The sequence below is a fragment of the Drepanopeziza brunnea genome, assembly GCF_022702325.1.
Source record: "Drepanopeziza brunnea f. sp. 'multigermtubi' strain 214-2 chromosome Unknown ctg1, whole genome shotgun sequence".
Classification (NCBI taxonomy): Eukaryota; Fungi; Ascomycota; class Leotiomycetes; order Helotiales; family Drepanopezizaceae; genus Drepanopeziza; species Drepanopeziza brunnea.
The window spans coordinates 405,024-426,890 of NW_027094064.1; the positions used below are offsets into that span (position 1 = coordinate 405,024).

The 21,867-nt window shown below is 49.3% G+C and overlaps 4 protein-coding genes across 4 annotated transcripts; 2 read left to right on the forward strand and 2 right to left on the reverse strand.

The window, feature by feature from the left end:
- Positions 1-3,263: 3,263 nt before the first annotated feature.
- L3040_000077 (uncharacterized protein) lies at positions 3,264-4,485 on the reverse strand (the record flags this gene model as incomplete). The annotated part of the gene is made up of 3 exons (XM_007295102.2): positions 3,264-4,085; positions 4,183-4,427; positions 4,479-4,485. The coding sequence occupies 3 exons, from the start codon at positions 4,483-4,485 to the stop codon at positions 3,264-3,266; spliced, it is 1,074 nt and encodes a 357-aa protein (XP_007295164.2).
- Positions 4,486-7,731: 3,246 nt separating this feature from the next.
- Positions 7,732-10,285, forward strand: L3040_000078 (uncharacterized protein; the record flags this gene model as incomplete). The annotated part of the gene is made up of 2 exons (XM_066155009.1): positions 7,732-7,830; positions 7,892-10,285. 2 exons carry the CDS (start codon positions 7,732-7,734, stop codon positions 10,283-10,285), a joined length of 2,493 nt encoding a protein of 830 aa, XP_066013074.1.
- Positions 10,286-15,110: 4,825 nt separating this feature from the next.
- L3040_000079 (uncharacterized protein) lies at positions 15,111-15,539 on the forward strand (the record flags this gene model as incomplete). Its single annotated transcript, XM_007295104.1, has 1 exon — positions 15,111-15,539. The coding sequence occupies one exon, from the start codon at positions 15,111-15,113 to the stop codon at positions 15,537-15,539; it is 429 nt and encodes a 142-aa protein (XP_007295166.1).
- A 3,629-nt stretch (positions 15,540-19,168) lies between these two features.
- On the reverse strand, positions 19,169-21,402 carry L3040_000080 (uncharacterized protein; the record flags this gene model as incomplete). The annotated part of the gene is made up of 4 exons (XM_066155010.1): positions 19,169-19,308; positions 19,532-19,742; positions 19,846-21,228; positions 21,337-21,402. The coding sequence occupies 4 exons, from the start codon at positions 21,400-21,402 to the stop codon at positions 19,169-19,171; spliced, it is 1,800 nt and encodes a 599-aa protein (XP_066013075.1).
- Positions 21,403-21,867: the final 465 nt, after the last annotated feature.

The window sequence follows — 21,867 nt, forward strand, 5'->3', positions numbered from 1 at the left end:
AAGAAGAAAATCCCCAAAGGAAATTGCTTTAGACTTGGAATGTATCCGAATGACAAACATAGCGTAAGAGGAAAGTAAACAAATGGACTAGCCGGGATGTCATCTGCTCCCGACTGCAGATCTGGAGAAGCTGGCACCCCAACAGCTGGAGTCGACAGTCTCGCTACGCCTTTTGTAGAATAGCATCTGTCCAGACTCCCGCGATGGCTTCGATGAGGGGTACGAAGTAGAGTGCGGCCAATTCCAATGATTGAAGCCACCGGGAAAAAAGGAAATTGATACAAGCTTGAGCTTAAGGTCATCAGTAGCGGCGGGCCAGAGCTGAGAAAGGTCTCGAATCTCGATCGAGCGACGACCCAGGAACGTTGCGGATCCTTGGCGCATTCGAACCTGGAGGCGCGGAATGTGATGCTGGGTGAGCCTGACCTCTTTTCCGCCTGTCAAGGGATAGATGTACTTTGAGACAAGGCCTGCTTTTGATACCAGACAGCCAACTGCCTCTCGTTCGATGAGATCCATCGATCCTGCAGCTTGAAGCTGGGAGCTCTGGGCTTTCTTCTGCTGTGATACGACTCGGACATTTCTGTTGGGGGGTCTAGATGTACGTGTATATAATATATATATATATATATATTTAAGCGGAGTCGTTGCTCTGGTCACATGATATTCTCGGGGGTACCGTACACTCTCTCGATTTCTCCTACGGCACATGTTGCGAGGAATGCGCTGTAATCCGTAGCTACAGCAGGCAAGGAGGGCCACGTGTCGATATTCTCCAACGCATTTAACGTAGACGGATCAGAGCCGCGAAGAACACCCGCAACTCCCAGCAAGAAATTTCTATGGTAGAGACCGACGGCCATAGGCTTCCACCTGTTCTCTCAATCCATGGCGTTTGTATACGAGGATCTTCCCGTGGGTGCTGCTGTTCGTAGCGAACGAACTATATATGAAGAACTGCTGGGTAAGCGATGATGTTGTCGATATCAGCAAACGATTCACGGGATGTACTTTCCTAACTGTGGATTGGCTATTCAACTCAGGATACTGAGCTTGGTATTGAAGCAATCCGCAAAGATGTGCGGAGAGTCCGGGTCGTGAAAGTGTCAAGTGAAGGTACAGTGCTAAGCGAGCTGCTCCCTCGATTTCTCCAGTGCCTTGATTCATGGTGGAACCACTTACTCAGCCAATTTTTTTGAAAGCAGAGAATGTGCCGCAACTATATTAGCTACCTCTCGTTGACATGCTTATTTTGCATTGGGTTGCTGCGGCTCCGTTTGTTTAAGATTTTTTTCAATTTAAGCGAAAGTCTATATGTTGTGCTTTAGTCAACTCTAATAAACAACAAACATAAGATAAAACTTGCGTCATGGTTATAAGCTTTGGATTACGACTCAAAGGTTTTGCAGTTGTTATTTACCCTTTGAAAGCTTATGGTTGTAGATAGTTTAGGCTGATTTAAAGAGTTCTGGTGCGAAATAAAAGTTTATGACTGTATCCACAAGCTGAATATATGATCGAGACGTTTGCCAGTAGGCCGGAATGATGCACTATGGGGGTGGTCGATATGTATATATTCTGACACCAAAAGAGGCATCGCAGCTCGCTGATTGTCTTTTGTGGGAGTGGAATGCAGCGCTGGATAGCTACTGAGCCCACGTGATCCTTGTTCTGGAAGAGGCAGGTCTAGGGAGGGGGGCCCCAGATAGGAGGGCGATCTGGATAAAGGGAGAGGGATAGGGGGAGAGGGAGAAAGAAAAAGTCTCTCAATGCTGCAGGATCAACACACACATTTTATGATATCCGCTGCTATATCTACATCTATATCTACATCTATCTGTCTAGCAGAGATAGCGGCAGCGGATGCTCCAAGACTAGGTACTTCACTATCCCTATTCCCATTCCTCATTCCCTTTCTCCTCGTATCGGTAACTCTCTCAAGTCCGGCTTGAAGTTCCGAGGGTGTTTTCGGTTTCTAATTGACCGAATCAATAGTAAAGAGGTTTAGATATTGAAACCTTGAAATAAAACCTCGAAAGTCCTTGCGAAACTAGCCATTGCACAAGAGCAGTTTCAGTTTCTAGTGATCAACAATTTCAATATCAAATATCAAGTCTCTATCAACCCCCTTTCCCCCCCCCCCCCCCCTACACCCCCCGACACGCAGACCTCTCGTAGCAAACGTTAGACTCTATCCGAAAAACCTTACTTTTCGAGAACGCAACGAAAATCAAACCCCGTACTTACTTTTTTGATATGCTCGCCTCACTTCATATTATTTCACTTGGCTAAATTACACTCGGGATAAACTATTCCGCATTAGAATTAACAGGTAGGACGAAATGATCGCCTCGGCATTGCGAAGATTACAATGACTTGCATGGCCCCTCGACACCGGACGACTTGAAAGGAGTCATTCAAAGGAGATCGGAAATTGAACGCAGTATATCGATTCCAATACCGAAAATCAGTGTCGAGGTCTTTCCTCTTTCCACGTTTTTCATTTCGAGGATTTTATGCTTCCCCGGTTGTACCTGACGCTACCTGATATGTATGTATGTATGTATGTATGTGTATATATCGTCATGGATGGGAGAAAGTACATTTCTCGCGTATTGTTTGTTTTGCTTTGTTTGCTGTTATCTACTTCATGAAGTCTTCCTCGATTTGATTTTGGATTTGGATCTGGCATCAAAAGAGGGTGGGAGAAAGGCGGGGATGGCGGCACTATAATAGATAGTAGTAGTTTACAGGAAGAGTGATGATTGTCAGAGCTTCAGAATTCGGGGGGATTTTTTTCACAGGAAACGGATGCTCGCTAGCTAGAGCCTCCCAGGTACTGACAAAGTAGCCATTAAGCATATTGGTGGTTTAGCCTCCTGCGCTAGTAGGCGGGTGAATGTGCCATGGTCGATTGACCGATTGTGTTTTCTTTCTCGGTTACCGAACACCGTGATGATGGGCGAGAAAATCCTGGCGGGGGGTCACCGCCGAGAGAAACTAGGACTTTTGAACTCAGGCTTTTCATTGAAGTTTTTTTTTTTTTTTTTTTTTTTTTTTTTTCTTTTTGGGGGGGGGGGGAAATCTAAGAGACGTACAGCGAGGTTTCTGTACCTTCTGTAAGCTCGTCGCGAAATCCAACGCAGAGTCAGTCAGTCCGTTCAACCCAGATCCTTACCCGGATCCGGGCGTATGCAAATTCCGGCCGGTTCTTTCCCACCTGTGGTTTGATCCATTATCCGCCGAGACATCCTCGCCCGTGTTCAATCAACGTAATTCGTAGCTAGGATCGGTGGGCTGATGGCGCCCCAGACCATCGGCACGATCTTTGCCTTCTTCAAGCCCCGGAATGGCAAGATATCCTCAACAGCCGCAGCCGCGTCACCCTTGTTCACAGAGCCCTGCCCGGAGTACCTACCGCGAAGAGACATCTTTTCTCTTCTAGCCAGGTCGTACTCCTCGATCTTCACACACTCGTCTTCATAGTGGTTGCCGGGCCCATCCGCCGTATCAGACATCTCAAAGTCCCGTCTGTACCCGGGCATACGCGCTTGGATTTCCGCATCAGCCATCTCCACGTCCCGGCCAGGAGTACGCAGAAACCCAGCCACAGCCCTCGTGCCGGACGTACCACCACCTCCACCATACGCCTCCTCCGCACCATATCCATTTCCACACCCACCGCCGCCTTCCTCAAGCACCTCCTCGTCACTCCATCCGTACCCGTCATCGACCCAGTCCCCGAGCGCCAGGTCCTGGCCCGAGCTCCTCCCGGGCCGGACGTTGTCGTTGTCGTCGTCGGCGGCGCCCTCTTCCTCCTCCGCAAAGCCCGGCCGGAGCTGGCGCTGAGCGTTCCAGAACTGGGAGTCGGTAGGTTTCTGGTACCAGCCGGCCGCGACCTCGGCCGAACAGTGCAGGATCTGGCCGAGCAGCGGTGGCTGGAGCTCGTACTCGAGGCTGTCGAAGGCCGCGAGGACACGCTCGCCGGGCTCCTTGTCGCGGAAGACGCCGTAGTCCATCATGCCGGCCTGCCATCGGATGAGTAGCTCCGATGCGCTCCAGCTTGGCCAGCTGCCTGCTTCCTCCTGTGCGTAGCGTTGTCAACGACTGAATGCTAAAGGTAACGTATTTTTGGGGGGGGGGGGGGGGGGGGGGGGGGGGGAATGAGTGTGTGTATCATACCGTCACCTGAACCGCCTTGGTCAGCTTTCTGATCCGCAACTTGTGGCTCTCAAACAGCCGCTGGTAGTGCTTTCGGTGCTCCGCGTGAGCTTGTAAAGCTCGTGAACGTCTGACTGACGATTTCCCAATCAGTCGATCCCCCTCCAGAATGAATTCATGGTCGATTCTTTCGGCCTCCAGGCGCAGACGGCTATACTCGGATCGGGCATTCTTGAGATTGGCGCGAAGGGACTTGAGTTCTGGGGCTGCGTTGATGTCAGAAAAGATCTTCTTTCAAGCGGAAGAAGAGCGCATACTGGTCATGTCAAATGCTTTATCTCTGGGAGGAGGCATCGAGAGAGAGAGAGAGGGAGGGAGAGTTTGTGTGTGTGTGTGTGTGTGTGTGTGTGTGTATCTATGCTGGAATTTGAAGTCTAAGGAAGGACGTGTATGGGAGAAGGGTGTAAGTGAGTGTTGGGAAGGCAGGGCTGGAGATCCTTCTGGGGTAGCGAGTAAACAGTATAGAATCGCTTCAGGTTCACCTTCACAATAACTATTCTGTACCAAAGGGAATTGCAGACATTAATGATGTGAGTGAAAAATCAATTCAATTATCCCCCCAAAAAAGTAAAGGGTTTGGTCTCATTTCAAGTATTATTGAATTATTATCTGGGACTGCTGCAGAAATACTTCCGCAAGGACAGCTCTGTACAACGGTGAATTGCAGACGTCAAAAGAAAGGATGTAGTCTCATTCAAAGTATTATTGAATAATTATCTGGGACTACTACAGAACCACTTCTACAAGGGCAGCTCTGTACAACGGTGAATTGTAGACGTCAGAGGGCGCGTCTGGTGACTCGCTCAAAGTCTGGTTTCGAAGGTGTTTTCGGTTCGTAACTGACCGAATCATCGTCTGGTATAAGGAATTTTAGAAATAGAAACCCCCAATGAAGCTTTTCGAAACCTCGAAGCTCTTTTTTCGGGAATAGATCCTGCAAATAAAGCATTTCCTGTTTCTAGTGACCTCCCACCCAGTACCAAGTGTCTACCAAGAATCGACTCGTAGTAAAGTAAGGATTTGTTTTGAAATCTTGATTCGGAAGAAGCAAAGGAGAATATACCTTAAATTCCGATCGGGGTTATGTTTGTTTTTACTTGGAAAGTAAGAAGAGGCAGATCCGACGACGAACTGAAATATATCAAAGATACCTAGTACGTATTAAAGTAAAGTGAGACGAACGATCCTCAGCATTGCGAAATAAATATAATCTCGAAACCAGACCTTGAAAGAGAGTTAATCGCCAGTTAATCGCCGGTTCCCTTGAGATTAGTGGCAAAAAATCCCGACCGGGGGTAACCGGCGATTACCATACGAGGTCGGAGATAAAATCGCATTGTCGATTTTATTAATGAAACGAACTTGAATATTCCAATGTCATGTTTTCGATTCGAGGATTTTATGGTCTCCGATTTACCAGGCGCCCCTTGAGAATGCTATAATTAGGAAAGTTATGCCATAATTCAAAACGGAGCTTAGATATGTTGTTAAAAATTATTATGTAACACAGGGCTTGGACTTGCTAAATGAGAAAGTATCGTCCAAAATAGAGCTTACAAATGTCAAAAAGAAAGTATCTTTTAAAACAGAGCTTAGACACTTTAAAAAGAAAGTGTACGGGTATTTTGAGATCGCCCGCTTGGGTATCACGGGAGGAAAGTAAATATGCGAGGAGATGTGGACTAGTCTATTTCATCTGTAAGAGAGTCTGTCTGAGCTGAATTTATCTACGTTCCTGCTCGAGTGACGGCTGGGTAAGGTCTGAGTAGCAGAGATGTATCGGAGTCCTCCGACTCGGGATAGGGAAGCGATATGTGCAGAAGGAGAGGCGATAGTGGTGTCGGTAAATAAGGCGCTGGCAGGTAAATAAACGATAGAAAGGTAGAAATGCTGTTTGCGAGAAGAGGAATCACAGCTGCATATCGACCAGGAGGCCTTTGTAGTGGCCCGAGTGTCCAATTCCAATACTATTGACTTTATTTAATCTATGGAAAGAGGGCTGTGGTGACTGAGCCATGATGATGACCGAGGGCAAGCTGTCATCTAATGAGCATCACATCGTGTTTTTTTCTCCGGAATCTGGTTTATCCGCGTAAAAGGGGCATTTGCACAAGGACAGCCGCTGCCACGGCATATTCCGTATACCAACATGCGGTTGGCGGCTTCGTATGTTTCACGCTTTGCATTGTACCCCAAATAGTTCGGATGGTAGAGTCCCTACCGATATTTATGGAGAAACCACCCCTGAAAACCTATGGTCGATTCCACCTTGCCGAGCAGCTTGTAGGGGGCGTTTGAAAGAACATTGGATGATGGAAATGTTCGGACGGTCGGTCGGTTGGTCGGTCGGTCGGTCGGTCAGTCATGTGTGGTTAGGTAGGTGGTACTGGTATGTGATCACAACTGCGGTGCTTAATCATTGTCGAACAGCGCACGTTGAAAAGATGAGGGAAAAAGAAAACAAAGAAAACAAAGAAAAAACTAAAATCAAGTACCGATCAGATGGCCGGCTAACCGCCAACTATCCACTGGTCGAATTGCGCATTTGCCTTTACCCTTTGCCTTTGATCTGCGTAGCCAAGTTCAACTCCTTCGCGGGTTAATTAAGCCAAGTCCAGGGGGCGCTTGGATGGGTCACGTGCCGCCGGTCCCAGAGTACAGACGGAGTATCGATCATCCCCTTCACCTTTCACATCCTTTCTCTCCTGATCAACACCACCATCTCCACCACCTCCACCACCTCCACCACCTCCATCACCACCAATCAACCCCACTCAGATCGCTCGCGATTCAGTTCAGCCGCTGAGCTTCAGCGTGGCTATGTCAAATCAGACTCCAGAGGCTCCATAAGACCAGTTTCACGTAGATTTTTGAATCCCGGGCTGATTAAGCTGGCGAACTGTTTCATTACACATACTTTCCGCAAGAAAGGCGCTTTAATAAGGGATCGGCAAAATCTTGACCTCCCTCGTATGACGGTATGGGGCCGTAGTGGTGTGCGATTTACTACTACCTATCACTGCTCGGCCTACTACTCTATCTTCTGTCCCAGACCGAGCCTGTATTTGGCTTTTGTCGAATCTCTTGTCGCTCTCTTGGCTTCTCTCTATGTCGGGATAGCTCCACTACTATTCCACCACCACCACCCCCCCCCAACCATTTTTCCATGACTTTATTGAGTTTGAATTATATTGCCAGCAATTAAGTGCGACTAAGGTGCACTGGTTAAGGTTATGCCAATACCATTTGATGTTTCTTCCATAGCATCTCAACCAACTTGCCTGGCCAGTGGCCAAGAAGAGGCTCTCAGTTCTGGGGGACATGTTCCCCCTTTACTCATGCGTATATATATATTCATGGTTTCCTGTCTACAAGAATCTTTTTCCCCAGACCTTTCAATCACTTCTCCAGCTTTGATAGCTGTTCTTACCTTTATTTCAGTTTTTAACAGAACTTTCGTTGAATTTACCTCTTCAGACATTCGCTACTGATTTTCACGACATCATCATCATGAAGTTTCACGTGCTCACCCTGGGCTTACTTGCGTCTCTGGCACAAGCAAAGCCTTCAAGACGTTCCACCATTCAGAAGAGAGCCTCCATCACTGATGTAAGTAACCTGCCTGGCTATCAATTAGTAATCCTGCAACATCTGCTCACACATCGTCTAGGTCGGTACTGGATTCGCATCTCTGAACGGTGGAACAACCGGAGGAGGAAGCGCAACACCAGTCACAGTTTCCGACTATGCTGGACTAGTAGCAGCTGTGGCGGGTGTTGAGCCCAAGGTTGTTATCATCACCGGGCCCATTGAGCACTCGGGTGAGCCTGTCAACATTGGCAGTCACACCACGCTCGTGGGTGCCGACAGCTCCGTCGTCCTGACCGGCTTTGGACTGCTCATCAGAGAGAACAAGAACGTCATCGTCCGTAACATCGCAGTCGCCAAGGTTCCTGCCACGAACGGTGACGCAGTTGGCATGCAGTACGCTGAGAACGTCTGGCTAGACCACATGGACCTTTCCGGCGACATGAACAGCGAGAAGGACTTCTACGACGGACTGTGCGATATCACTCGCAAGTCTTCGTATGTGACCCTCTCGAACTCTTATATCCACAACCACTGGAAGGGATCTCTGATCGGTCACTCTGACGACAACGCTGCCGAGGATACCGGCTTCCTCAAGGTCACTCAGAACAACAACTACTGGCAAAACGTCGGCTCCCGCACTCCATCTCTGCGATTCGGACAGGCCCACATCTACAACTCGTACTTCGAAGCCACGGATGATGGAATCAACGTCAGACAGGGTGCTCAGGTCCTCGTCGAGTCCAACGTCTTCGATGGAACCGAGAAGCCACTCTACAGTGTTGACCAAGGAGGTGCTGTTGAGAGCGACAACGTCTGGGGCGCCGGAGAGAACACCGTGCCCGCCGGAACTTTGACCACTGTTGAATACCCGTACGAGTTGCTGGGCAGTGGTTCGGTTATCGCCAGCGTTGTAGGAACTGCCGGCAACACCCTCACCTTTGCCACAGACGGAACTGTCACGGGAGCCCCACCTCGCAAGGGCAACGAGACAGATACTTATGCACCACCAGGAGGCTACACTCCAGTCACACCCCCACCCGAATACCCCGAGGGCAATGTACCAACTACCCTTGTGACCAGCGCGGCCCCGGCAAAGACTGAGCCCCCCACCGAGGGATACGAGCCAACTCCTCCCAAGACCGAAGAGGGGAAGAAAGAGAAGCCGGTTCCTGAGACCCCAACCTACGAGCCAACTCCCAAGCCCGAGGAGGAGAAGAAAGAGAAGCCAGTTCCTGAGACCCCAACCTACGAGCCAACTCCCAAGCCCGAGGAGGAGAAGAAAGAGAAGCCAGTTCCTGAGACCCCAACCTACGAGCCAACTCCCAAGCCCGAGGAGGAGAAGAAAGAGAAGCCAGTTCCTGAGACGCCAACCTACGAGCCAACTCCCAAGCCCGAGGAGGAGAAGAAGGAGAAGCCAGTTCCTGAGACGCCAACCTACCAGCCAACTCCTAAGCCCGAGGAGGAGAAGAAGGAGAAGCCAGTTCCTGAGACGCCAACCTACCAGCCAACTCCCAAGCCTAAAGAGGAGAAGAAGGAGAAGGCAGTTCCTAAGACGCCAACCTACCAGACCACTCCTAAGCCAAAAGAGGAGAAGAAGGAGAAGCCAGTTCCTAAGACGCCAACCTACCAGACCACTCCTAAGCCAAAAGAGGCGAAGAAGGAGAAGGCAGTTCCTAAGACGCCAACCTACCAGACCACTCCTAAGCCAAAAGAGGCGAAGAAGGAGAAGCCAGTTCCTAAGACGCCAACCTACCAGACCACTCCCAAGCCGGTAGAGGCGAAGAAGGAGAAGGCAGTTCCTAAGACGCCAACCTACCAGACCACTCCCAAGCCGGTAGAGGCGAAGAAGGAGAAGCCAGTTCCTAAGACGCCAACCTACCAGACCACTCCCAAGCCGGTAGAGGCGAAGAAGGAGAAGCCAGTTCCTAAGACGCCAACCTACCAGACCACTCCCAAGCCGGTAGAGGCGAAGAAGGAGAAGCCAGTTCCTAAGACGCCAACCTACCAGACCACTCCCAAGCCGGTAGAGGCGAAGAAGGAGAAGCCAGTTCCTAAGACGCCAACCTACCAGACCACTCCCAAGCCGGTAGAGGCGAAGAAGGAGAAGCCAGTTCCTAAGACGCCAACCTACGAGACAACTCCCAAGCCGGTAGAGGCGAAGAAGGAGAAGCCAGTTCCTCAGACGCCAACCTACGAGACAACTCCTAAGCCGGTAGAGGCGAAGAAGGAGAAGCCAGTTCCTCAGACGCCAACCTACGAGACAACTCCTAAGCCGGTAGAGGCGAAGAAGGAGAAGCCAGTTCCTCAGAGCTCCACCTACCAGCCAACTCCTAAGCCGGTAGAGGCGAAGAAGGAGGAGCCAGTTCCTCAGAGCTCCACCTACCAGCCAACTCCTAAGCCCGTCGAGGCGAAGAAGGAGGCGCCAGTTCCTGAGACAACAACCTACGATGCAACCCCCATGCCCGTCTACTAGGCGGAGACCTGCATCCTGTCCATGCACTCCCCTCAGGCTGACCACCACCGCCATCCTGACCCGCTAGCGGCACACACACACACCCATTCGCCGCACCGCATGGCTACCAAGACTAGCTCCCCCCAGACTCCTTCCTGCTCTGGATTGGTGACGATGAAATTAGGAGGGTTTGTCAGATAGAATCTGACCCTTCCGCGTAATAAGAGGTTTCTTTTCACATTCATATATAATAATTCTTTTTGAAAATATCTTTGCTCGCCTCTGAGCGTTTCTGTGTCCGTGCCTCTTCGTCTCTCAGTGCCTCCCTCTGTGATGATAATACTGCGGTGGTATCGAACACCCGACCCCTCTGATAAAATCTCTCATCCGCTCTATGCTAGTTCCTCCTTGACCCACTCGCAAACCCTCTCCAACCCAACACTATGTCTTGTCATTCTTCTACTTTCCTCTCTCCCATTTTCCCCCCCCCCCCCCCCCTTTCCTTCCTCTCCATCTCCCTCCTCCCCTCCTCCCATCCTCTTCCCCCTCTACCCCCCCTTCCCACCATCCCGCCCTCCAACCTCCAACCTCCAACCTCCAACCTCCAACCTCCAACCCAAAGCCAAAAACTCCGAACCAACAAACCAAAACATCAAACATCAAACATACATACGGAGGCGCGGGGGGGGGGTGGGCTAAGTTAAGCCACACCCCCCTCCACCGCACCCCACCGCCTGCACCCGTGCTCTCCCTCACATGGCGGCAGAATTTCTCTCACCACCAAAAGATGCTCTCGAAGGCGGTGAACACCTAACTTACGCTCTCCTTCGCTTCCTGACTGACTGACTGACTGTACAGCTGGGAAACTAGGTAGGTACTACGTAGGTAGCTCACCTCGCTCCCTTGACTTTCTTTACGGACTAGCTGCTCGTTAGGACCTTGGCACAGGACGTCGCGTGTGGTGTGGTGTGGTGTGGTATGGTATGGTGTGTGTTACAGTTACACCCTGGGGGCAAGCACGGTCGGTACCTACGTAGGCCTAGGGTAGGGTAAATACCTACCTAGGTACCTAGGCTAAGTAAGGTAAGGTAAGCACCGAGGCTAAGCAGGAGGTTCTGAGCTCGAGATTTATTTATATATATATATATAGTATATATATCTAAACTCTAGAGACTCCTGTAGGCTGTACTGTATGTATGTACCTATGTACTATGTAGTACTACTATGTAGCGATTCGGCGAGCGAGGGGGCGGAGAGGGGGGGTGGTGGGAAGGGGAAGTAAGTACGTACTACGTACCACGGTACAGGGCGTAAGTAAGTAAGTAAGTAAGTATTACCCTTCGAGGGTAGGGTCAGCAGGGGGGTTGGTACTAGTTAGTAGTACCTAGTAGTGGGAAGTAGACTTTTGAGGCGGTGGTAGTAGGGCTTAGTTTTGGCTTAGGCCTGGGACGTAGTATGTAGTATGTAGTATGTAGTATTTGGATACACGGAGGGAGTATGGTGGGATGAGGATGAGGATGGGGATGAGGATGAGGATGGGGATGGTTTTAGCTGTGAGAGAGAGAGAGAGAGAGATGCCTTTGAGGGTGAGGTAAGGTAGGGTAGGTAAGGCCAGGTAAGGCAGGTAAGGTACAGGAAGTAGGGGTTCATTCATCCATCTCCTGTACAGTAAACAGTAAACGGTAAACAGTAACAGTAAACAGTAACAGTAACAGGTCAGCTGATCATCATCCGAAGGCCGATCTCTCTCTCTCGGGTCTCGTCACACAGAGATTGATTGATTGATTGATTGATTGATTGATTGATTGACACACACACACACAGCCTTTACGTGGCGGATCACCCCAGGTCTCTCTACTTACTTACTTACTGTACAGTAGCAGTAGCAGAAGCAGTAGCCGAAGCCGAAGCCGAACTGAAAACCACACTTGCCATCCAGCCGATCGTCTGTGAGAGCCATCTGACGCGTGGCAGAGAAAAAGAACCGGGAACCAATCTGCGCGATTGGAAATCGTCGTCGTCGTTTCTGAATGTCGGTCTCTCTCCTCTTTTTTTTTTTTTTTTTTTTTTTTTTTTTTTTTTTTTTTTTTTTCTTTTTTTTTTCTTCTTTTTTTTTTCTTTTTTTTTTTTTTTTTTTTTTTTTTTTTTTCTTTTTTTTTTTTTTTTTTTTTTTTTTTTCTTTTTTCTTTTCTTTTTTCTCTCACGCAAAGAAAAGAAAAAGAAAAGAACACACACTCTCTCTCTGGGGCCCCGTCTTCGCGCGTTCGACTCTACTGTAAGTACGGTAAGTACGGTAACAGTACAGCAGCACCGGCCTCCTCTCGGAACGACCCAGGCCGGGCCCGTTCCCGAACGTGGAACCGTCCCCGAAGAACCTACTACTCCAGTACCGGTATCTACTACGTGCCTGCATGATTAGTCAGCAGGTGATCCGCTCTGCTCTGCTCTGCCCTGCTCGACGTCGGCCCGAGGGAGAGAACCGACCACAGGCCGGTACCGAAACCGTAACCGAAACCGTAACTGTACCTGAGGGATTTTTTTAGGCTGCATCGATTTTTTTCGAACCCGGCTTCGAAAACCTTCTGACCTGAACCTGCCTGAGAAAAGAGGATGTGATTGGGTGTGCGTGCGGAGCTGAGAGCCGGAGGCGGAGGGGCGATCGATACTTGAGAGGTATGGTACCGGTAGGTATGATGGCGGCTCGGGATCTATCTGCTACTGTAAAGGTATGAGCAAGAACGAAAGCCATGAGAGAGAGAGAAAGAGAGAGAAAAGGAAGAAAAACAATAAAAAAACGGGGGCGCTGCGCTAATGGTATTCTATTAAAAACGAAGGTTGGACAGCGTTTGAATTTTGGTTTGTGTGGTTTGTGAAACGAGCCTTCGAGTGCGGTGCAGTTGTCCAAGTACAGGTACCGATACCGTGCAATACCGGCAGGTACTACTACTTTAAGTAAGTCAACCCGTTCGTTCAAGAGTTCGACGGGGGAAGGGAAAGGGGAACGGGCCTGTGGGACAGCCTAGGGCCGGGTCCAAAGCTCGGGAAGGGGGTTCAAGCGAAGTCAGGAAAAAAGGATAATCTGTTTCTTGATGTGGAAGTGGTGCTGGCTGTCCTCTTAGACGGGCCAATCAATGAATGGCCCCAGCCGTCTTGTGCAAGAGCGGGTCAGGGTTAGGGGGGACCGCTGCCCCAAAAAGACGGTCGATTATTTCCCATGCCTCGCAGAAAGTGGAGTTGTATTTCCCATTCCTCAACCTACTTTTTGAGTAGGCCCGCCCAGCCAAATCTACTCGCTGCTTTATACAAGAAATTTTTTTCAACAATGCCGCTTATACCAGTACTGTACTAGAATTAATTTTTTAAACTTCTCGATTATAATTTGAAAGCTATTCACGTTCACAATTTTTTTTTAAAAAAAAAATTAATAGAAATAAATAAATACAATTTTACCACTTACGGATCTCGGTATAGCGCTGAACTTGATCGCGAATTAAAAACATATATGTGTTTTTAATCATAGATATCAGCTTAGAAATCAATTCCAAAAGATACGCTGTCCGCATAATCAACGGTCTTATACTCCCCCCCCCCCATGAAAAAATGTCGAAAGTATAATTTCGCAAGGGATCTATCTTACCAGGGCTTGAACCAATCAACTTATAAGGATTCAGCTTTGAAAAGTATCGTTGAGTCAGTATTTAGCTTATACAGTGGAGTCGACAAGGCTTTGAGCTATTAAGAAACCACCGCTCTATGATTTATAGGCCTCAACTGGGTCCGACATGTATTCATGAGGGGGGGAGAGTATAACGAATACGATCAAAGCAAATATGTTTTCTTCATTACACCGATACCGTAGCGTTTAAAGATTCTGATCAAGCATCTAAAGCAGCGTTGGCAGGAAAGATTCCCGCTATTGTAATGAAACAAATCGCGATCATAATACTAAAATTGCAGTGGTATAGAATTCGAATATAAGCGGCATTACTGAGAAATTTTCTCATATCAAGCAGCGAATAGATTTGGCGAAGCGGGCCCACTTAAAAAGTAGGTTGAGGCATGGGAAATACAACTCCACTTTCTTCGAGGCGTGGGAAATAACCGACCCTAAAAAGACCCCCGAGCCCGAGCCCTTTTCCTCCGCGCGGTAGGCTCTCGCCTATCTGGTTTCAGGACGAAGTTACCCTTCCCCTACGTACTGTACGTAGTACCGTAAGTGTAAGTACTTACTACTATTACGTCGCAGGCGTAAGTATTACCCCTCGAGGGTAGGGAAAACAGGGGGTTTAAAGTGGAAACTAGACTTCTAAGGCACCCTCGAGGGGTAATACTTAGGCCTGTACCGTGGGTAGCGCCTGCGACGTAGTATTCATTAGGGGAGGAGAATAAGATTGAAAGTAGTACTATCCCCCTTCATGAATACACGTCGGACCCAGTTTAAGCCCATAAATCATAGAGCGGTGGTTTCTTAATGGCTCAAAGCCCTGCCAACTCCACTATATAAGCTAAATACTGGCTCAAAGATAATTTTCAAAGCTGAATCCCTATGAGTTGATTGGTTCAAGCCCTAGTAAGATTCCTTGCGAAATTATACTTTCGACGTTTATTCATAAGGGGGGATAGTACTTTTAGCAAAGAGGCCCACTTAAGAGAGCCGACGGTTACGTACTAGTATTGCTCGTAGTAGTATATTTCATACAGTACTACCATAGCGATAAAAAGTATATATACGAAATTACCGAGGCACTTCGCAGTCACAACTATATAAGACGAGCTATCCTCTTGTCATCTTCTCATCAACTCATTCCATTCAAACGATCGATTACTATCATTTACCACCTCCATTATGCGTTTCAATAACAACCTCTTCTTGCTCGCCTCCTTCCTCGGTGCCGCAACCGCCTTCCGTCGAACTTGCAGGCCCGCGACTGCCAAAGATGGCACCGGCTTTTATACGATGACGAAATCCGACCAATGGGATACTATCGCGGCCGACTTTTGCGTCAGTGTAGAAGAGCTTGCAGGGATGAACCCGCGGGACTTTGGGAAGCCAGGAGACGTTTTCAAAGTTCCTTGCAAAGTCCGAAAGCGCGATTGCGCTAGGATAGCGAACAGCGCCTATGGTTATTACACGGTCGCCAATGGCGACAACTTGCAAGCTATCGGCAACGACTTTTGCAGCGATGTCGACACCATAAAGTGGTTAAACCCTGACATCAAGAGCGACTCGGTTGCCCCTGGCAAGGTCGTCAAAGTTTTTTGCAATTGGAACTAGTTACGATAAAGGCCTTATCCGCTCGCTCGCTATGCTTCTTGCAGGGTCATGATGAGCATTAGCGACGGAATGGGTTGTGGGTTGGGCTCTATTCGAGAGCTGAGATCTATTAAGCAGTTGAGCTGCTTCTTATCTTCTTGGACAATAAGGTTGAGCTCTATTTCGGAAGAAGGAAGGAGGTTAGTGGATGGAAATTAGGTCTCTCGTTATCATTTGATGTTAAGGACTTACTTATCAACAAATAAAACATGATATCGATAAATTGATTTTTAAAGTGACGTGTCATTATATACATATATGGTAACAGATGGCGTATACTTAGATAGGTGGAGCAGAGATCAAAGGTCTAAGAGATGGCAATAGAAGTGTCTGATCTATTCAGGAGAGCAGAAGAAGGAGCAACTATAGATATGTACGTGTGGCACGTGGCCTCTAAGGAGCTTGGCAGGCACGTGCAAGGGAGCACGTGAGGTAAGGACCACACTGTACAACAATATAGAATATCGATAACTATTATTCCTAGTACTTGCTACGGCTGAGAAAAGGTAGTATTGTATTAGCTACCAATCTATACGCTTGGTATAGAGAAGGAAAGACGAGAAAGAAAGAACTAGAATACAAGAGGGCGCCGAGGTCTTGTACCGTAGGGCGGCCGCTAGCCTTTGCTTACTAATCCCTTATTCCCCCATTCCCTAGGTGTGTTTGGCTCGCAGATGCAAGCCAAGTTGCACTACTTTAATATTCTTGCATCTCCAAGTTGCACGTCAAGATGCAAGAATTGCTTCAATCTGTTTGGCTCGTGCTCGTAAATCTCGCAAAGTATGCATTTGATTTTGCAATTGCAGTTGCACTATACAAATCGGACTTTAAGCAAAAAGCTCTAAGTCCCAAGTTGCAAGCTCAAGTTGCAAGCTTTTTTCGCCCCCCCCCCCTCTTATTCTATATTTTTTTTCCTTCTAATAATTCTCAACCACGCAACCTTTTCATCATGCCGTTTCCGAAAACCATTCTGAAAAAGCGCAATCTACGGAATCGCAATATTAGAATTATCGTCGCTGCAATTGAAGCTTGCGCCGCCGTTCAATACTATAAAAACAATTTCGCAAAAACGCTTTAGTATACTTCCGATCTGACAGGCCTTCAATAGGCTCGGCTGACTCCGGTCCGGCCTCGACTCCCGTCGCTATGCGACTTGAACAGCTCGCTTCTGGCTAGCTATAGCAGTCTGTACCTGCTTCACTCTCCTTTGTGGTTTTCCCTTGATGAAAGGTTTCTTTCTATGTGATCTATCTTATCTGTAAGGGAAGGGCGCATGCGATAGTAGCTCTCGCTACATCACTATGAATTGCTTTCTGGGGCCTTCTTGTATATAACTCCTTAGCTTAGCACGTCGCCGTACCCTATGGGAGGTCTTAGGGCGGCAAGCTTCGCCTGCTACCCGCCCGACGTAAATAAATACAACAACAACAACAACAACAAAAGGCCTTCAATAGGTGGAAAAGCTTCTTACAAGCCACCTACTACGAATCAAGGATAACCTAAGAGTTACTCGGAAAGGATTTCCATACACTCAAGACCTTTTAATACGCAAAGCTAAATTTCGAAATACTCGATCGAGTTTATTGCATTAATAAATAATTAATAGTTATAATAACGAATTAATTTTTTTCTTTTAAGTCTTAGGTTGCAGTTTGCTATTCAATTTGCTAGTTGCGAGCCAAAACAGGCCTTGGTCCGTGCAACTTCTACTGTCAAGTTGAGTTGATCCTGTTTAGGATCAACTCAACTGCTCAGTTGCACGGACCTGCAACTACCGTATGAGCCAAACACACCCTTAGCAACACACCACTTCAATAGTGGAGGGGGAGAGCTTGTGTATGGAGAGGATAATAATAGTATAATAACAACAACAACCTTTTGCATACTTCATGCTTTACACGTAGTACTACGTACTTACAGTACCTACTGTAGTACCGGTACTATGTTTAAATGTCGGAACCCGGTTTTAGGCCCTGCAGATCGCGGGGCGAGACAGGGGGGGGGGGGTGGTTTCTGAATGGCTCGCGGGCCCGGTTAAAGTCTAAACGGCAACGGGAAATAAAATATAGTGCTACGTACTACGTAAAATGAAAAGAAACACTGGCCTCAAGGTACTATATTTAGTAGTACCTTCTCAGGGCTGGAATCCTTGTCCGGTGCAGGATTGGGTTTAGAGGCCCTGGGAAGACAAGACAAGACAAGACAAGGAAGGACCCCTTTGCACGATTTATGCTTTTTTCGACGTGTACTTACTACTATATACCGGTAGTATGTTCATGCGGGGGAGACAGAGGAAACACTATCACGAAAGGTTGATAAGCGCTACGTACTGTGCTGTACAGTACAGTACAGTAAGTATCCATCCATCCATTCAAAAAATCTCCGGGCGTTTAGCGTTGCGTCCATACCTACGGTAATTCTTAAAGTGACATCAGCAATCGGAGTCGGGTAGGGTTACCAACTCAGGTCGAGGCGGCGGCCCGAATCCAGCGCTCTATTATATTAAAGAATAGATGAGATGGGGCTCGGCCGGTGGGTGTCGATCACGGGACCCGACCTCTTTTGCCAGATGAGACCTTGACTGACTGAGTGACTGACTGACTACCTACCTAGCTACGTAGGTCTTGGTCTCGGTCTCGAAATGAGACATCCTCGAGGAGATACCTAGATCAACCCAGGAAGGAAGGTACGCAGTACTAGTACGTACGTACGTAGTACGTAGTAAGTTGGTGACCTTGCAGGCAGGCAACGCACGCTCTTACCCGCACATACCTACATACCTACATACATACTACATACATACATACCTTACATACCACCTACGTTTCACCTCCTGATGACCAAGACGCGTCAGATAGAAGTTGACTTTCCCAGCTACCAGCCGTTCCCACGACGCGGTGGTGCCCATCGCACTAATCAGCATCTGCGAGACGTCGAGAGAAAGAGAGAGAGAGGAGGCAGGCGCTACCTACCGGTAGGTCAGTTCGCGCGCGGGCGTCGGATGATCTATCTGACTGTAGGAAGCGGGTAGATAGCGTTTGAATACCGACCGGAGCCTGGGAGGAGGTGTTGAGGGGAGGGGAGGGGGGAGGGGGGAGGGCGGCCTCAGGATATTCCTTCCCGTGCCGTTCTGCCAACCATCCCTCTACCTAGGTACCTTACCTAGGTAGGTATCCCCCATCCACACCCGCAGCAGCGAGCGGCGGGCGGCACAAGCAGAAGAAACAGCAAAACACGAACCGGTGTCCTTCTCGCTCTCCCTCTCCCTCTGCCTTCCCTTCCCTTCCCTTCCTCTCTCTTTCTTCCTCGCCAAAAAAACATTCCCAACCAACTAACCAACCAACCAACCAATCCTTACCATGTACGTACGCTCCGTTCTTTGTGATATATATATATATATATATATATATGTACACGTACATACACATATATACATAGCGAAAGGCCTCCCCGTCTTTTCAAAAGGCAAAAAATAAAAAAAGGGGGAAAGAAAAAGGCACAATGCCAGAAAGGCGATATAGCTAGCGATCGGTGCGTGCTTGCTCGATTGGATATCTACCTACATATACATACATTGTCCTCTTGGGACCTCAAAACCTGAGCAAAGTTATCATGGCCACTTCGCCCATGTCCAGTTTCCCATTTCCGAATTTCCTTCCCGTCTTGAGCTTTTGACCTTTTGCGCTCCCGTGATCCGCCGCCGCCGCCGCCATGTGCCGTGCTGTGCTGTCTACCAGACAAAAGAAATCCAGTCCCGTGAACCATCATCCGCCTTCAAACTCCACCAGACCGATCCCAACCCATCACCTCATCCCACAGTCCCATCCTGTCCCATCCCATCGTACGACACTACCTAGCACCCACTTCAGCATCCTCCCCCTCCCCATCATCACTTCCCGAGCTTCCCTCACTCGCACTCCCAGCCTCCCACTCCTCGCTCTCCAACTCCTTACCGCGGATCCCGAAACTCGCCACAAAGCCCAGGAACGCGATCCCGCCAAAGGTGCCCCACGCGAGCGCCTCACCTTTGGGGTGGACGCGTGTGGCGATCGAAAAGAGGCCGCCAGACAGGAGGGGGCCCGCTGCACGACCCGCGGCCGAGAGAGTCTGCGCGAGGCCGTTGAGCGTGCCGAGGACGTTGTGGTCTGGGGCCGAGTTGGTGATCTGTTCGAAATTAGCAAAGATGTACATATATATATAATGAAATCAAAATCATCAAATTGCGTGCTGCAATCAGTGAAGTAACGAATTGAGACGAGAGACGTACAAGCAGCAGAGCGCTAGTCAAACCCCCCACCCCAGCCACTGTCTTCACCAGCAAGACAAACCCGAGCTCAACCCACAGCCACAGCTTGCCCGTGCCGATCCCAAAGGGCGGGCGGTCGTTCTTGTGGCCCACCCACGGCACCAAGAGCATGGATACGAAGAAGAGGAAGAAGCCGCCTCGGTAGGTGGCCTTGTTGCCCATCCTCTCCTTCAGCTTGCCGAAGATGCCGACCTGGAAGACGATCGTCACCATGCCGGCGAAGGACAGGGAGAGCCCGATTTCCTCGGGCGAGAGCTCGCGGCCTGTGGGTTGCGGCGAGGACGCGAAGATTGGATAGAGGGAGTTGTAGGAGATGTTCGAGAACTGGAAGACAAAGTAGGTGCCGAGGAGGAGCATGGTATCGCGGTTCAGCACTTCCTTGCTGGAGAGATGGCTGTCGCTATTCGCAAAGAAGCCGCGCAAAGAGAGAAGGGATTGGGTCTCGCTGCCTTCGTCTGAGTCGTCCTCCGTATCGTTCCCCTCCAGCCCAGCTCTATGTCTGGAATCGCGATGTCTGTTGAAGTGGCTCCGCAGGTAAGTAGGACGGTGCGATCCACCTACGAACTGCCACATCCAACTAAATAGGTTGCCCACCCTCTCCTTCAACGGCGGCAAATTCTTTGCCTCCTCCAAACTCTCCTCTAGGAAGAGCCCCGTCAGCACAAAATCAATGGCCAGTATACAGGCCGAAAACAGATTCGGCAGGAGGTACGGATACGGGTTCTTGACACCCTTCTTGAATGGGTGATCCTGGAAGACCAGTAATCCGCCCACCGCAGGCCCAGTAATGCCTCCCAGCCCATAGATAACCGGGAGGTACACAAACGCCCTGCTCTGGTTGCTCCTGTCTGTGATTTCTCCCAGGCATGTCGATACGACTCCTTGGTTTCCATTCACCAGCCCCATAAGCGCCTGCACGACAATAGCCTGCCACAACGTTCTGCAGAACCCGAATGCCACGAGGCACGCCGCCGTCAGCACCGTGCCCATCATCACTACTGGTTTCCGGCCTATGCGATCACTCAACCACCCCCAAAAGAAGTTGGTAGCGAATTGCGCTAGTGCGAAGGAGGAGGCTATTGCGCCGACGTACAGCCCTATCTGGCCGGCGTCGACATCCGGAAAGGTCGAGGTCATTTCTGGAAGGTAAGGCGAGATGGAATTGAGGGCTGTCTGCTCCGCGAGAGCGATCACTGCCAGTATAGCTAGCTGTTTCTTGGGTAGGGGGGACTTCTGAGGGTCGGTTGAGGGGAGAGGACCGTCTGTGCCATCGTGTTGGCCGTCGAATCCACCCGAGCCGGATGGAGATGAGGGAGGTGGGCCACGGGATTTTGGCGGGGGGGTCTGCATCACATCAGTACTTATTCTGCCATGCAGTTATGAAAGGAAGGGGAGGGTGCGCTTCTGCGTGCATGGTCTGCTGAGGCAAAGAGCGTTGTCTCGGGCACTCACAGGAAAGGTCTGGTAGTGGGGTGTTGAGGACTTCCGCCGCTCCAGCTCTGCGCGCTTTGAAGCCATTAAGAACCTATGAGACCGCAATCAATGCAGCTTCGTCTGATGTCTTGGTGTCCGATGTCCAGCTCTGGTCGCACAGTAGAGATGGTCTTGAGCTGATAGTGAGGGTGAGGAGAGGTCAACAGTGGAGCTGGCTGGAGCGATTCGGGCATCGAGCGTCAGGTCGGGGAGGAGAAAATGCAGATGCAGACTCTTTGGGTTTCGCCGGGATGTCAATCCATGGTCATGTACAGTAGTACAAGAGAGTAGTCAAATGGTCAGGTCGTCGTCGAACATTGCAGGTTGTGATGCGCACAAAGAACTTAAGGTCTCAGTCATCTTCGCGGCGATGTCATCGCGCTTGGAGCGCAAGTCGGTCCAATCTAGCGCACCAGGCCGGGCTTTATAGTAAAAAGTAGGTGTGGAAGGATAAATGAATATTTATATACTTAGGATACATGTAGTCTTTTATGTAAAGTATCTTTGGTT